The sequence below is a fragment of the Pyrenophora tritici-repentis genome, chromosome 6 (genome assembly GCF_003171515.1).
Source record: "Pyrenophora tritici-repentis strain M4 chromosome 6, whole genome shotgun sequence".
Classification (NCBI taxonomy): domain Eukaryota; kingdom Fungi; phylum Ascomycota; class Dothideomycetes; order Pleosporales; family Pleosporaceae; genus Pyrenophora; species Pyrenophora tritici-repentis.
In genome coordinates this window covers 2605831-2619039 of record NC_089395.1, presented here as the reverse complement: position 1 = coordinate 2619039, position 13209 = coordinate 2605831, and the positions used below count along the sequence as shown (strand labels likewise).

Genomic DNA, 13209 nt, shown 5'->3' with positions numbered 1-13209 from the left:
GAGGTTTATCGATAATACACGCGACGTGGCGTGACAAGCAAGTTTCAGATGGCCACAGTAGATGTAGATACCCACATCGGAGTTGTAGTTTGCCACTACTTAAGTGAGTACAGAAGGCAGATGATGGAATAACAGTATTGAATGGCAAGAGCGTAAGCATTCAAAGGCCGAGGCCCAGTACATGTGCGCCTTGAACGCCGCTTCCCCGCTGCAGCCAGAGCAGAGCAAGGTCAACTCGTAAAGATCCAAAGCCCCGCATCCCCAACTCCTTTAAGTATACAAGGATCGATCTCGATGATTCCTATTTCATGTACAAATTCTACTTCTTTAGCGCGGCGTCGTACAGGCTCACCAGTATACCAACTAGGGAACTGATTTGTAAACCATAGTATCCTCCTGGTACGTGGTTTCCAACACGTGCGACAGAAGACTCCGAAAAAGGACCCCATGCGCCTGGAACCAGGGCAGTGTTGACTGTCTCCCTATACGCGCTGTAGGCTAATATAGCCCTCGTAATGTTGAAAATGAGGGGGTCAGCGGGGTATTGGCTGTCGGATGACTTGCGTGATGTGTTTGTGCGCAGGGTCAAGTTGAAAAAGTAGGAGAAGACAAGCGGCAGCACCCAGCTGGTCAATGACCAGAGAGTAGCAGGCGCCCACCAGCCGGCAGTGAGCAATGCCCACCCGTTCGGTCCCATGACGTGCGGGCTATCCGAGTACGAGCTCAATACGTCTGGGGTAGCAAACATGGCGGTGGTGTCGAGTGTGTTCCACTGTAATCCCACGGCTTCGATGAGGAGGATGATGGTCTGGATGGTCGCGACTGAACTTGCGTTTTCGCGTATGAATTCCTTCAGCTCGTCGATGCGGGTCCTGTCCCACAACTCAGTAGCCTTTTCCTTGGCCACCTGGAGAGACATGTCGGCAACTTCGGCGAGTTGCGCGGGCGATGCAGGAATGTCCACTTGGGTAACGACCTCGGAGACACGGCGAGGAAGGGCTCTCGGAGTGCGCGAAACAGGTGTGCGTTCTACCGGCGTGCGTTCTACTGGTGTTCGCTCCACTGGCGCGCGCTCTACTGGTGTACGCGCTACAACGCTGCTGGGTTCTGGCATGCGCTCCTCACTGCGGCAGTGTTAGCTTCGGCGCGTAACGCGTCGCGTTCTGAAGGTAACATACGAAGACTCCTTGATGAGCGTCCGGCGGCGCGTCGACTTGATGGCAGTCGGAGGAGCTGAAGGCGACACTCGCTCGCGCTTAATGGGTGATCCATTCCTACCGTAGTAGTCGCGAAAATCTGGGTGTTTGGCAAAAGACGTCTCGTTGGAGTTGAGGTGGTTCACGAGCATCTCGACCAAATCATCCTTCAAAAGGCCGTCGGCGCTGCAAATCGTGCGTTAGAATGGCAACCTGTGCGCGCCAGCCATCATGGACATACTCTGGAAGTCTGGCCTTTTGCGCAAGGTCAATCAATTCAGCTTTGCGCTTCCTTTGGAGCCACGATTGAGACATGGTGAGGGGTATGGGTAAAGTCGCGTAAACGTTGCGATCAAAATAATGGAAATGGCAAGCGCGAAAGGTGTGCCGTCAACGAAAATGGCGATGCGATACCGTGGTGGTCAATGGAAAAAGCTATCGGTACGCGATTGTAAACACGATGGCTGGTCTCACGTGGATCAGTGGGCGCTAAGCTGTACCGGGGTTTAGCTTATGAGACTTTTAGTTGCTTGTTGATCTACACGAAAATCACGGCGTATTTTAGGGATAATATGGCATAAACAGCGGCCGTTCGTGTCTGAGGGGGAACGGTACCTGAATTTAGGGAGAGTGCTCAAGGCTCCTCGCCTCAGGCCGTCATCTGGTCCCTGTGCCTGATAGCTGATTGCTGTTGATTGCAGGGGTCTGGTGCCGTCCCGGTCTTGGCCGAAATTTTCCAGACCATCATCATCATCATCGCACAGCCGCATAGAGCAACGTCACTCTTTGAATAATACTCTCGTATCCTACACTCTTCATTCTGTGCAAATTTTCATATCACATCCCCACCGTCCTCTATCCAGTGCCGTTGCCATTGAAGCGCTCATGGTACTTGCCCGCGTGGCCAACTTCTTCACCAACGGAGACTCGACCAGCAATCTCACCGATGGTAGCCGGAGGAATGTCGCAAATACACAAAAAGTGGTCGAACTACCCATGGAGGATACCAAGCGGAGAGCAATCGAGGCCGAGGATGAGGTAGACCATGAAGCAGCCCGGCCGCCATATCTACATGTGAGGATGCCTAGCCTGGAGCGATGAGAGACGCCAATTGATCAAATACAGGCAATGCTGGCAGGAGGTATAGGCGGTACAACAGGAGACATGCTGATGCATTCACTGGACACTGTCAAGACACGGCAACAGGGCGACCCGCATATGCCACCAAAGTACACTTCGATGGGGAATACCTACTACACCATATGGCGGCAGGAAGGTTTCAGAAAGGGCTTATACGGAGGAGTACAGCCAGCATTCCTCGGATCGTTCACTGGCACAGTATGCTTCTTCGGAGCCTACGAATGGACCAAGCGCACCATGATTGACATGGGCGTCACCCCATCAGTCGCATACTTTTCAGCCGGTACGAAAACATGTCGACAACCCGCAGACAAGAAAAACACTAACCACCCTCGCAGGTCTCATCGCCGACCTCGCAGCCGCACCCGCATACGTTCCATCTGAAGTGCTCAAAACGCGACTCCAATTACAAGGACGCTACAACAATCCCTACTTCAACTCAGGCTACAACTACCGCTCTACCATCGACGCCGCCCGCACCATCGCTCGCACTGAAGGCTACAGCGCCCTCTTCCACGGCTACAAAGCCACTCTCTGGCGCGACCTCCCCTTCTCCGCCCTCCAATTCGCTTTCTACGAGGAAGAGCGCGCATGGGCAAAATCCTACATGGGCTCAAATAACATCGGCCTTCCCCTTGAAATCGCTACCGCCGCAACCGCAGGCGGCATGGCTGGCGTAATGACAACCCCCCTCGACGTAGTAAAAACTCGCATCCAAACCCAACACAACGGCCCGTCGCCGAGTAGTAGTGCGCCGACAGCACCGAAAACGAACCTCACATCGTCGTCGTCGAAACACGCAACATCACAGAAGCCGAAATCAAAATCAACACAAATCAGACCCATTTCCACGTCCTCGCCTTCTACAACGCTAAAAGCTCACAATGCCGCTACCTTGGATACATCGTCTGTGATAACCGGTCTCAAGATTATATACAAAACTGAGGGAATAGCCGGTTGGTTTAGAGGTGTGGGGCCCCGCGCTGTCTGGACGAGCGTTCAATCTGGTACTATGCTCGTCTTATATCAGACGCTCTTGCGGTATTTTGAACAACATCCACTCTCACGGACAGGAGAGGATGTGTGAAAATCGTCGTAGGGGTGGATGCTTTGGTTTTTTTTACTGTTTTGAAATGTGTATGAAATGTTTGTAAAGATATTGGTTATCGGTTATTTTTTCGTATGATTGGGATACAAATAGGCATAGAGGGATGCATCAGTGGCGTTTTATTCATTGCGTGTACGTGTGTGGGTGTGTAGGGGGGTATGATGAGAAGCATTTTGCGTAGATCGAATAGTTTTAGACGATGTTTTTTTCTGTTGTGTAATATATAGGACTTTTACACTCTCAGCCTGACAAGAACAAAAAGTGGTGCATGGCGTGGAAAGCGAATCAAGAACAGTAGGTGCAGTAGCAGTAGTATTCAATTGATATTCACCAACACAACACAGCGCACAGAAAAACAAGCTACAAACAAAATTATCCATCCACCGGGGTGTCATAAAATACTTGACATACTAGTGCAAAAAGGCCACTGTAGTAGCCAGACACGCCTATGTAAAGTATTTTATGATACCTAGGTGCGTCCCCCATCATCCCCCTCCTCATCTACATAAAACCTACCTTCTCCCCCTCTCCTCCTCCCCCGCAGCCGCACCACCGGCCAAAGTGCCCCTCTTAACCCTCCTAAAACACGCAAACTGCACCTTGGTCCCCTCCCTCAACCTCTTCAGCACAACCCTCAAACTACCCAATTCCTCCTGCAACCGCACCCTCGCCGCATTATCCGTCTTCTGATCCAACACCTGATAGATATCCGTCTGGATCTGACTCGCCTTCTCCGTGGTATAACTCGCAAGCGTCTGCGCCATGAACTCGACATCCAGCGTCGCTTGCATGAGCTGCGGCAGCGAGATGGTGGGTAGATTGTCCGACTGAAATGTCGATATGAGAGACGCGGTTGTGGCTTCGAACAACGAGCGCAGGATGCGGGGGGTGAGCGGCGCGGACGTGGTGCTTGATTCCGTGTGCACGATTACGAGGTCGAGGAGCACGGAGAAGACGTAGGGGCTTGGGTCGCGGTCGGCTACGGATTTGGAACCTGAGCTAGGTTCGGGAGCCCACGAGGGGCTGAAGATGCCGGATTCGATTGTGGCGTGGATTTTTGTGGCGTGTGGTTTGGTGTAGGAGCGGAAGAGTTGGAGGTCAAGTTGCGAGAGGACGTCGCGGATGCGGTTTGTTTCGTCGCTGAGTTGGACGCTGAAGAGGGTTTCGAAGAGGGAGAGGAGTTGGGGGGTTATTTCTGATTGGAAGGCTGTCATGTTGGCTAGGGTGAGGAGGAGGCGGTTGGACTGGGGGTTGTTAGTAGATGGTGAGGTTATGGGGATGATAGAACTTGCCTTTTTGTTGGAGTCGACTCGTCCCCAATCATTTTCGAATTGGTCTTCTTGTCCGTCAATGGTTAAGTCGTCGCCTTTGATTTCGAATTCTTCGCCTAGGGCTTTTCTTCCTCGCTCTGCACATTCGACCATTCCGCTCAGTGTGCGGTAGAAGCTCGTGACGAATTGACTTCTCACCATTTGGAGCAGCTTATTGCTCGGCGGTACGACTACATCCACTCTGGTCTTGCTCGACGACTCAACATATAATATCTTCTGCAGATTGTTGAGCAGGAAACTCTGCACTGCGAGGAAGCGTTGTGGTAGGTTCGTAGTATCTTTGCGATCCGCATTTCTTGTCCAGTCTTCAAGAACCTTGAGCTTCTCAGCATCAGTGTTCCAGGCTGCACATACAGCCTGTGCGCAGCGTTCACGCACACCACCAAGCAACAAACGTAGAGCTTCATCAAGACGGCCACCGCTCCCATTCTCGGGAATCTGTAACGATGCAAGTTCATTGGCTGCTGTGCCAATCAAAACCAGCGTCTTAGAGAGATAGTGTGACCCAGAAAGCGCATTGGAGTGAGGAGGCCAGAAAGCATACTTCTCCCAGGCCTCGCCTCGACTGGGTGATGGTGGTGGTACTTTGGCTGGGTCAAAACGAGACCTAGACGCCGATGAAGGACTCATGAGAGCGCTGAGTGGTGTTCTTGGTGTTGTCGGCGTGGGAGACATTGGGAGTGGCGAAAAGAGCAGTGATACATCCTCAATAGGCGGATCAGAGAAGAAGGAGAAGAGATGTTCTCGTAGGATGGTGATGAGCTCCGTTAAACCTCTTTCAAGCTCTTCCTTGTTCTCGGCAGTGAGTCTATGATGGACAGATGACTGGCCTTGGTAGCCAGTAGGAAGATTCCTTTGCGCACGTCCAGAGAGGAACGACTGCGCAATTTCCCAATATTCCACAAGTTCGGCCAGTAGTCCACCTTTGTTCGAAAGTAGGGTATTCATTGAAGCATACACGTGTTCCCAGAATTCAATGACCTTGGGGTTGTCCAGCTTCGATGGTTCTGCAGTAATGTTGCTGCTAGTAGGGACTGAACGGAGATACTTTTGCAGCAATCGCAGACTAGGCTTTTCGCCATTAGCCAAATGGCGGCGGAGAATCTCAATCTCAACCACTGATCGCTGGCATGTAGTGTTGAGGCGGAACTTGAGATGCTCATAGCGCGAAAGCAGCCAAACCCAGATGGGGTTATCTTCTACACCCAACTCAAGCATGATGGAGATGATGCTCAAATACTCGTCCGACTTGGTTTCTTCGCTTGTCTGGATGTTCGTAAAGTGTGCGGCGGTCAGGCGCTTCCAAGAGTCGCGCTTGAAATGCTCAACCTGTCGCTCCACGTCCGACCACATCCTCGCCGTCACAATAACTTGGTGTATCTCAGCGTCAGTAAGTGGTATCCGAGCGGAAGTGGCCTTTTCTACTATATAGCGGGCTTCGTCCGCGTACTTTCTCGCGCGCTTGTACTCTTCGGTGATTGTTTCGTGGTCTTTTCGCCGTATCGCATCCTGCATGGCCGACCCCACCTCGAACAGCCCTCGATGGTGGTCCACAGACTCCAGTATGGACTTGAGCGTCTCTTCCCTTTCACGGCCATTCAGCGCCGGTCCCCACACCTCCTCTGCCTTGACGGCGACTTCAGTGAGTGGAACCTTAATGCCATGTACACCATATTCGCTTTCCTTGACCAGCGCGTTTTTCTTCTTCTCAACTGGCGCAGCATCGGCGCCCGGTGCCAAGGATGTGTTTGCGCTGGTCTTTCGGCCTGAAAAGCTCGAACGGCTTGCTCCTCTAGTATGTTGTGGGCCACTGGGCGGCTCTAGATGTTCTTTTCCTTGATCGCGCATCTCATTATACACGCGGTCGATTGTAGCCTTTGCGCCTACGAAGCGATCGAAGTTTGATTCTACAAGGATCTTGAGCGATGCTGACTTTTGCTCAATAGACCGGGAAAGAAAGTCAAGACCGGCGAGCAGTGAGTCTGTAGATGCTTCATTGTGGACTTGTGAGAGAAATAGCGAGGGCGAAAAGGTAGTAGAGCTCAAGAGGAAGCGGTTGCCTGCGGCCTATTAGATAGGCCTCTAATGTATTGCTATATCACCGAAACATACGCAACTTGATGTCATCTTCGACCTGGATGTTCTTCGCCCGCAGCACCTGCACTACACTCGGGTACATGCCCAACGGGTCCTGTTCGTCCTTTTGTACCAGCGTCTCCACGCCATCTTTCGATCGTTCAGCGCCCGGAATCTGCCGTGAAAACCTGGCACTGGGCTCTAGAATAGAATATCGTGAACGTGACCGGCGGATTGCTTGGGGTGTGGCTTTGGGGGCTGGTTGGTCGAATTCATCCTCCTCGTCGGCGGCGTCCTTCTCCTCAGGCCATGCTGCGGGGTACAGCGTCGAGAGATTGTACTTGTTCAGAATCTCCGTCTCTATAGACGCGCTCATTGCAGCTACAACGAACGTACTCGAATCGTGAAATCTAGGAATGCGGTAGTGGAACGGTCAAGTGTTGCGTGTCGCAAGTGACAGTTCGCTGAGACGCGAGCTGCGACTGCCAATCAAACGCGCGCTGGGCTTGGCGGCGGTATGACCTCAGACCTGCTTGGGCCGACACCAAGTTCTTGACCACAATGCAAACTCCATTCTGGATTGTAGTAATGTTCGATAAAATAATGATGGCTTTGTGGATTCAGCCATTTTCGTCGAATGCGTCATGTATGCGGTCAAACCTCAGTCGCATTACTCAATGCCCCGCCGCCATACTGCTGACTGGAATACTATATCGTACTGATAGTAGGATCTATGATCAAAATCATGGAGTACAACAGATTCAACTTAGACGTTGAGTTTATCAGAAACATTCGTCCCGAAACACCAGGCTCTCGATCCTACCCTTACTTCACAGCCATGATCCCCAAGGTTCCCCCAGTTCGATTGGTAAAGTCATCGACGTGACAGAATTGTAAGCAAAGTCAGAACTTTAGACTTACCTGTAATGGTTCATCTTCGGGATGATCGTATCGGCCACCTTTACTACGTCAGGACGCTCCAACCTGGGCTCTCTCACCTTCGGCTGTCCATGATCTCAAGACATGGGCATATAAGCCAACTTCCCATCTGCTCCCACCACTTCTGAAGACATCAGCAATTTGAATCAACCTCAAACAAGGATACTCAAGTAGCACCTCGTGCATCTCTTTATTGCTTCATCATTATCACTCTCATCTTCACATATCTTCTCTGGACTTACCATGGATACACCCATCTCTGAGGCGTCGACGCCGTCATCTTTATTGGTAGGCGACTCAAGCGGTAGCACAGATCACGAGACCGAACCTACCAACCCTCCTGCGGCTCCAATCACCACGCTTGGTCGTATACTCAAGCTCAGAATATCTGCCAAAGGTGACATCGACGAGGTCTGGCCAGACACTGTCGAGAACGTATTACCAGCCCTGAAGAAAAATCAGACCAGAGAGATTACGTCGATGCTTCTGGAGCCTATCAGCATGTCAGCGACCTTATACAAGTCAAACATCTTGAACTAAACATCACAGAACCGTCAATGAGGAAGAAGAACGTATCCGTGCCCACAGCAACAGGCTTCCATCCGGCTTCTACCGCACTTATTATGAGACTTCGCAGACTGCCTGTTGCTTCGTGAACAGAGACACCCACCCGAAGCACCGCGAGTTTCCAGACCTGAAGATCACTGCAGATAATGCCTTCCAGTCTATTGGATCATTCTCCCTGGCCCATGATTTGAAAAGGGAACGCATCGAACGCCAGTTGATTTGGAACAAGAAGATCAAATCATCGTCCTACATCTCCGCCTTTGACGATATCGGCAAGTTTCTTCAAGTGTGCATATAGACAAGATTACTAATACTATTTAGATCACGCTGTACGCAGAGCAGGATTTCATTATGACGATAGCCAGCGGATCGTTATGCGTGCATCAGTGGCCCGGATAGAAACCAATGGTTTGATGGCCGCGACCGTGCGAGCACAAATGGCTACGACAGTGAAAGTCACTACCGTATATCCCACGACACTCCTCATCAATGACATCCACGAAGCCACAAAGATTCACAACGTCACCATTCCCGTTTGGATCCGCAAAAATGCCTTTCCCCAAGACCGCTCCGCCATCACCTCAAAACAGTGGGAGTCGTCAGGCACAGACATGTGGCTCTCCATTACCGAGATCCGCAATTCAGATATGAAGCTGGTTCTCCCCAAGATTCGGCGCTGGGACACTATTGCAGCCAAAGGTCACGCATACGAATGGCTTGCGTGCGACTTCATCCCCAGATCTCTAATCACCCATGTCATGCCCTGGGACGGTTTCCGACTCCACCTTGTCCCAGACGCGCGAATCGTCCACAGCATCGACAGTCCCGGACCATGGGTTTTCGACTCGAAGTCACGCATGTGGAAGTATGACCCACGGCTGTATCGCACAGCCTGTTTCCTCACCACGTACGGCGGCAACAAGCGCAAACTTTCGGATCAAGAGCTGAACAATGCTATTGAACCTCCCAAGGTAAAGCGTAGGAAGACGGTTCGCATAACAAAAAACAATGGCATCATGGTGAGAACTGATGTCACTCCGGTGGCTAAGCGCAACAACAACCCGTACCATCCGGATTACACGCCTGATCCTACAGAGTCGGCTCCGGCTGTTTCGGGCTGCTGCTCGGCTTGTGGGCACAGGAAGACGCTGTTTCAACTTGACGAAGAGATTGATGGGCCCTTGGCTTACTTGGACTTGGCTGCACCGTCTACAAATCGAGGCCACTGATTTCGACGCTCATATCCCTGTGGTGAATGCAGGTTGCATTGGGGAACACTTACTATTTGATTTTCCAAGCTTCGGATCTGTTGTGCTGGTTTCTTCTTTGGGTACAGAAAAGTTTTTCCCCTGCTTCGTTTCCTTCCTTGGGCGATCAGAACGGCAGTGCCGTTTTTGAACGCGCCACACGGCTACACGGAGGCATGTGTGAGACTGGCTTATATTCAATACCTTTCTTTGACTGCACACTTGGTATTCTCATCTCTCAACAGTATTGCTGGCGGATGATCCAAGATTGGGATTTTGGGGGGTTCTTTTTTGGTTTTCAGGTGTTTTGCGTTGACTTTTCTCTTTTTCACTGCTTACACCCGATACCCCAGTTAATGCAGTCTGCAATTGTATCATTCTTTGTAAACTCGCTCTTTTCAATGCTCCTCGTGATGTGTGATGTGTGAGTTCCACTAACTGTTTGATTCACGCTCAACTCAAACCCCACACACATAATCATCGTCGGAATTCATCAACTCTTGCATTCACACTTGCATTTCAAACCGCACCACACCCGCAACCCCATATACTATGACAAAAGCTCAACCACTGCACAACACATCTCCCCACTGTCCCTCCAACCAAACACACACTCTCAAACTACACCTGTCTAACAAAAGAACGGGAAATAAAAATTCCTCAATCTCCTCAGCACGTGCACACCAACCCAGGTACCCAAATTGCAGCGCAGTATATACCTCAACCTCAAAACATGAGTCACCAAATCAAACCACACAAAGTACCTGGGCACAACGTCCAGCATCCAGCCCTTCCACCTCTCAGACACTATCTTCCAACCTCAATCCAACCCACCAAGTTTTCCCACACACAAACCTCCTCACAGAACCACACACCATGCAAACCATACCACTACCTCATTCATACACGCGCAACAAAGCACATCTAGATATCGTAAAACCTCCAATACAACGCCATACCAATAAACCCTCACCTGGTACCCACTAAACACACGTAAACCCAGATGCCATAAAACGTATGGGATAGTTATGTATTATAATTCTAGTTTTACGTATTTAGTAGAGGATTATACTAGCACACAGCGTTGCAAGTTCTTCAGACATTGGATTGAAATAATCTTGATAACTGTTAGAACAAGGTCTCCTCTGGTGGTATGACTACCATAGGCGACCGAGTAGAGGTACGAAAGGTAACCCTGTATTGGATTGAACTTCACTAAGAGCTATTGTTCTATCTACTTGTTGTTATGATGATCTTAGGACGTACATGACAGATCATCATTCCGCGTCGGTCCTTCTGCTCGGGCTTACTCCACGAACCTCACCTCGCCGACCTGGACTGAACCTAACATATTCTTAACAATAACGTTGTTATATATGAAAGATGTTGAGTGGATAAGAACATATAAAGCCTATCCAACGTGTTTACTTCTTTCCCTCCTCTCTCTTCTATCTACTAAGATGAAGAAGCTGAAAGAAAAAAACAAGGCAAAGGAAAAGGAAAACACCCAAACGACCGTATAACACCATGCCCCACAAATTGAATCCTAGGTGAGAAAAAAAAACCAACGCTCTCCATCTCAATCATCTTACGACAACAAGACCCCCACCGGGGTGTTCATAAAATACTTGACAGTGTGGGTAGACACCTAATAGGCGCAGCACAGCGACTACAGTGGGCTTTGTACACTCGTATGTCAAGTATTTTATCGACACCTAGGTGTGCCCACATAACAACCCCCATACACATCTACCTCACAAACCTACTGATGCACCTGACTAACATGTCCATTACCACCAGCAGCACCACCCCACTCACTCCCATCATCGCTGCCAACATCGGTCCAAGAGTTCGGTGTCATAACACCCCTTCTCTCATCCTCGAACTCGCTGAAGCCGCCCTCGGAAAACGCATCCGTGAAACCGCCTTCGGAGAAGATTTCTGAACGAGCGTCGTGGTCGGTGTCGTTTTGCATGCTGAACATGTCAACGACGGAGGAGGGGGCGTGAGGTGATGATGGGGCTTGGGAAGAGGTGGGGGAGATGGCGGCCATTGTTGTGGAGCGCTCGGAGCGCGGGGTGAGGGTGCCTGTGGAGACGTGTTCTGGTTCTTCATCTTCCTGTACTTCTTCTGCGGCGGTGACATCGGCAGCGGGGATAAGGGGTGGGAGGGAGGCATGCGAGGATGTGAAGGAGTAGAAGGATTGGGCGGCTTGTTCGGTTTCTTCGGGTGAGGCGCGGGCGGGGCAGGGCGTCTCGGGCGAGGGTGTTAGGTCGACGAGGGTAGCGGTGGGGGGAGTAGACGGGACGACGTGTTGAATAGTGGCGGTACTTTCACAGGCGCTGGGTTCAGAGTAGGTAAATGGTTTGGGTGAGGGGGCGTCGTCTTGGTCGTCGTTGTCGAGGAGAGTTTGGTCGTCGGAGAAGGGGTTTGCCATGGCAGCAGCGGCGACGGCGCCAGCAGCGAAGCCAGCGGCTCCACGCTTCCTGACGTCGCCCTTTTGTGTCTCGGTGCCAGTTGAAGTAGTGTTGTTCTTGAGAGTGCCGTCGTTGTCAAGAAGATCGTCGAAGCTCTTCGTCCGATCAGCCCTCGACCTTTTCTCAGCCGCCTCAGCGTTCTCGGTGCCAATCCTAGCCAGCTCGTCCAGATCAACCGCGATACCTTCTTCCCTCGCACGCCTTATTAGCTCATTCCTATTCCTCTTAATCAGCTCATCCCTTCTCCGCTTTCTCTCTTCAAAGTCATCCGACGACTCGCTCGGTCGGCGGGGCTGAATGTCGTCACCGAGTGAATGCAGAGCGACAGCGATCTTGCGACGGGTCTGGTCCGCCCATGCTCGCACCTGGGGAGATTCGTAGATGGCGATACCGGCAGCAACGATGACGGACGCGGCGATTATGAGGCCTGATGTCAAGGGGTGGTTAGGATGGTGCGCGTTGGGAGCATTGCGATGTGGCGTGGTATACGGCGAGCCGGTGCCTGCAAGCAGGTTGGCAAAGGAAAACAGAAAATATAAGGAACAGAAAGGGATGGGATGCGAAAACAGATCGTAAGATCGACCCGAACACTGCAGTAGCACATGAATATGGAGAAGCTATTTGTACACACCTTTGGCCAGTGGCGCAGGCATATCTGCGATACCTAATTCTCTACGTTATTGAAAGGGTAATCCGTTTGAAGCGAAGTTTTTCAAAAGTAGAAAGAAGAAAGGACAGAAGGACAAAAGAATTTAATGTGATAAAGAGCGTGATAGAAGTAGGAGGCTTGATGCCTGGACGTGAGGTCGTCAGCCCTCGCCACCCGCACAGCCGCTTATGCAGGGACCCATGGGGCAGCTTATCTAGTGGGGTCGCGTGGAGCTAAAGCTCGCACGACGCGACATCGCCCCATCTCGGTTGGACGAGTGCACTATATGATCCATGGAAACCACCAAAAGGGTTCTTTATTTGTAGTATTGTACCAGAAAAATATATTGAACAATCCGCTCGCTTTGTATTCGATAGATCATGCGCGCTCACGCTACTTATTCTGAACGGCTATATCCGATGATTGTTCATGCGTACCTTGGTAAGCATAGCCACCTAGGTGTCATAAAATACTTAACA

The 13209-nt window shown here is 51.0% G+C and overlaps 6 protein-coding genes across 6 annotated transcripts; 3 read left to right on the top strand and 3 right to left on the bottom strand.

Moving 5' to 3' along the window:
• Positions 1–319: 319 nt before the first annotated feature.
• On the bottom strand, positions 320–1511 carry PtrM4_122200 (uncharacterized protein; the record flags this gene model as incomplete). Its single annotated transcript, XM_001935472.1, has 3 exons — positions 320–1124; positions 1179–1382; positions 1438–1511. 3 exons carry the CDS (start codon positions 1509–1511, stop codon positions 320–322), a joined length of 1083 nt encoding a protein of 360 aa, XP_001935507.1.
• Positions 1512–2081: 570 nt separating this feature from the next.
• PtrM4_122190 (uncharacterized protein) lies at positions 2082–2297 on the top strand (the record flags this gene model as incomplete). The annotated part of the gene is made up of 1 exon (XM_066108509.1): positions 2082–2297. One exon carries the CDS (start codon positions 2082–2084, stop codon positions 2295–2297), a length of 216 nt encoding a protein of 71 aa, XP_065961694.1.
• Positions 2298–2324: 27 nt separating this feature from the next.
• On the top strand, positions 2325–3423 carry PtrM4_122180 (mitochondrial carrier protein; the record flags this gene model as incomplete). Its single annotated transcript, XM_001935471.2, has 2 exons — positions 2325–2619; positions 2675–3423. 2 exons carry the CDS (start codon positions 2325–2327, stop codon positions 3421–3423), a joined length of 1044 nt encoding a protein of 347 aa, XP_001935506.2.
• A 600-nt stretch (positions 3424–4023) lies between these two features.
• Positions 4024–7227, bottom strand: PtrM4_122170 (Herpes-BLLF1 multi-domain protein; the record flags this gene model as incomplete). Its single annotated transcript, XM_066108508.1, has 3 exons — positions 4024–4056; positions 4110–6835; positions 6888–7227. 3 exons carry the CDS (start codon positions 7225–7227, stop codon positions 4024–4026), a joined length of 3099 nt encoding a protein of 1032 aa, XP_065961693.1.
• Positions 7228–8033: 806 nt separating this feature from the next.
• On the top strand, positions 8034–9586 carry PtrM4_122160 (uncharacterized protein; the record flags this gene model as incomplete). Its single annotated transcript, XM_066108507.1, has 3 exons — positions 8034–8293; positions 8340–8645; positions 8695–9586. The coding sequence occupies 3 exons, from the start codon at positions 8034–8036 to the stop codon at positions 9584–9586; spliced, it is 1458 nt and encodes a 485-aa protein (XP_065961692.1).
• Positions 9587–11366: 1780 nt separating this feature from the next.
• PtrM4_122150 (Periplasmic protein TonB) lies at positions 11367–12734 on the bottom strand (the record flags this gene model as incomplete). Its single annotated transcript, XM_066108506.1, has 2 exons — positions 11367–12583; positions 12713–12734. 2 exons carry the CDS (start codon positions 12732–12734, stop codon positions 11367–11369), a joined length of 1239 nt encoding a protein of 412 aa, XP_065961691.1.
• Positions 12735–13209: the final 475 nt, after the last annotated feature.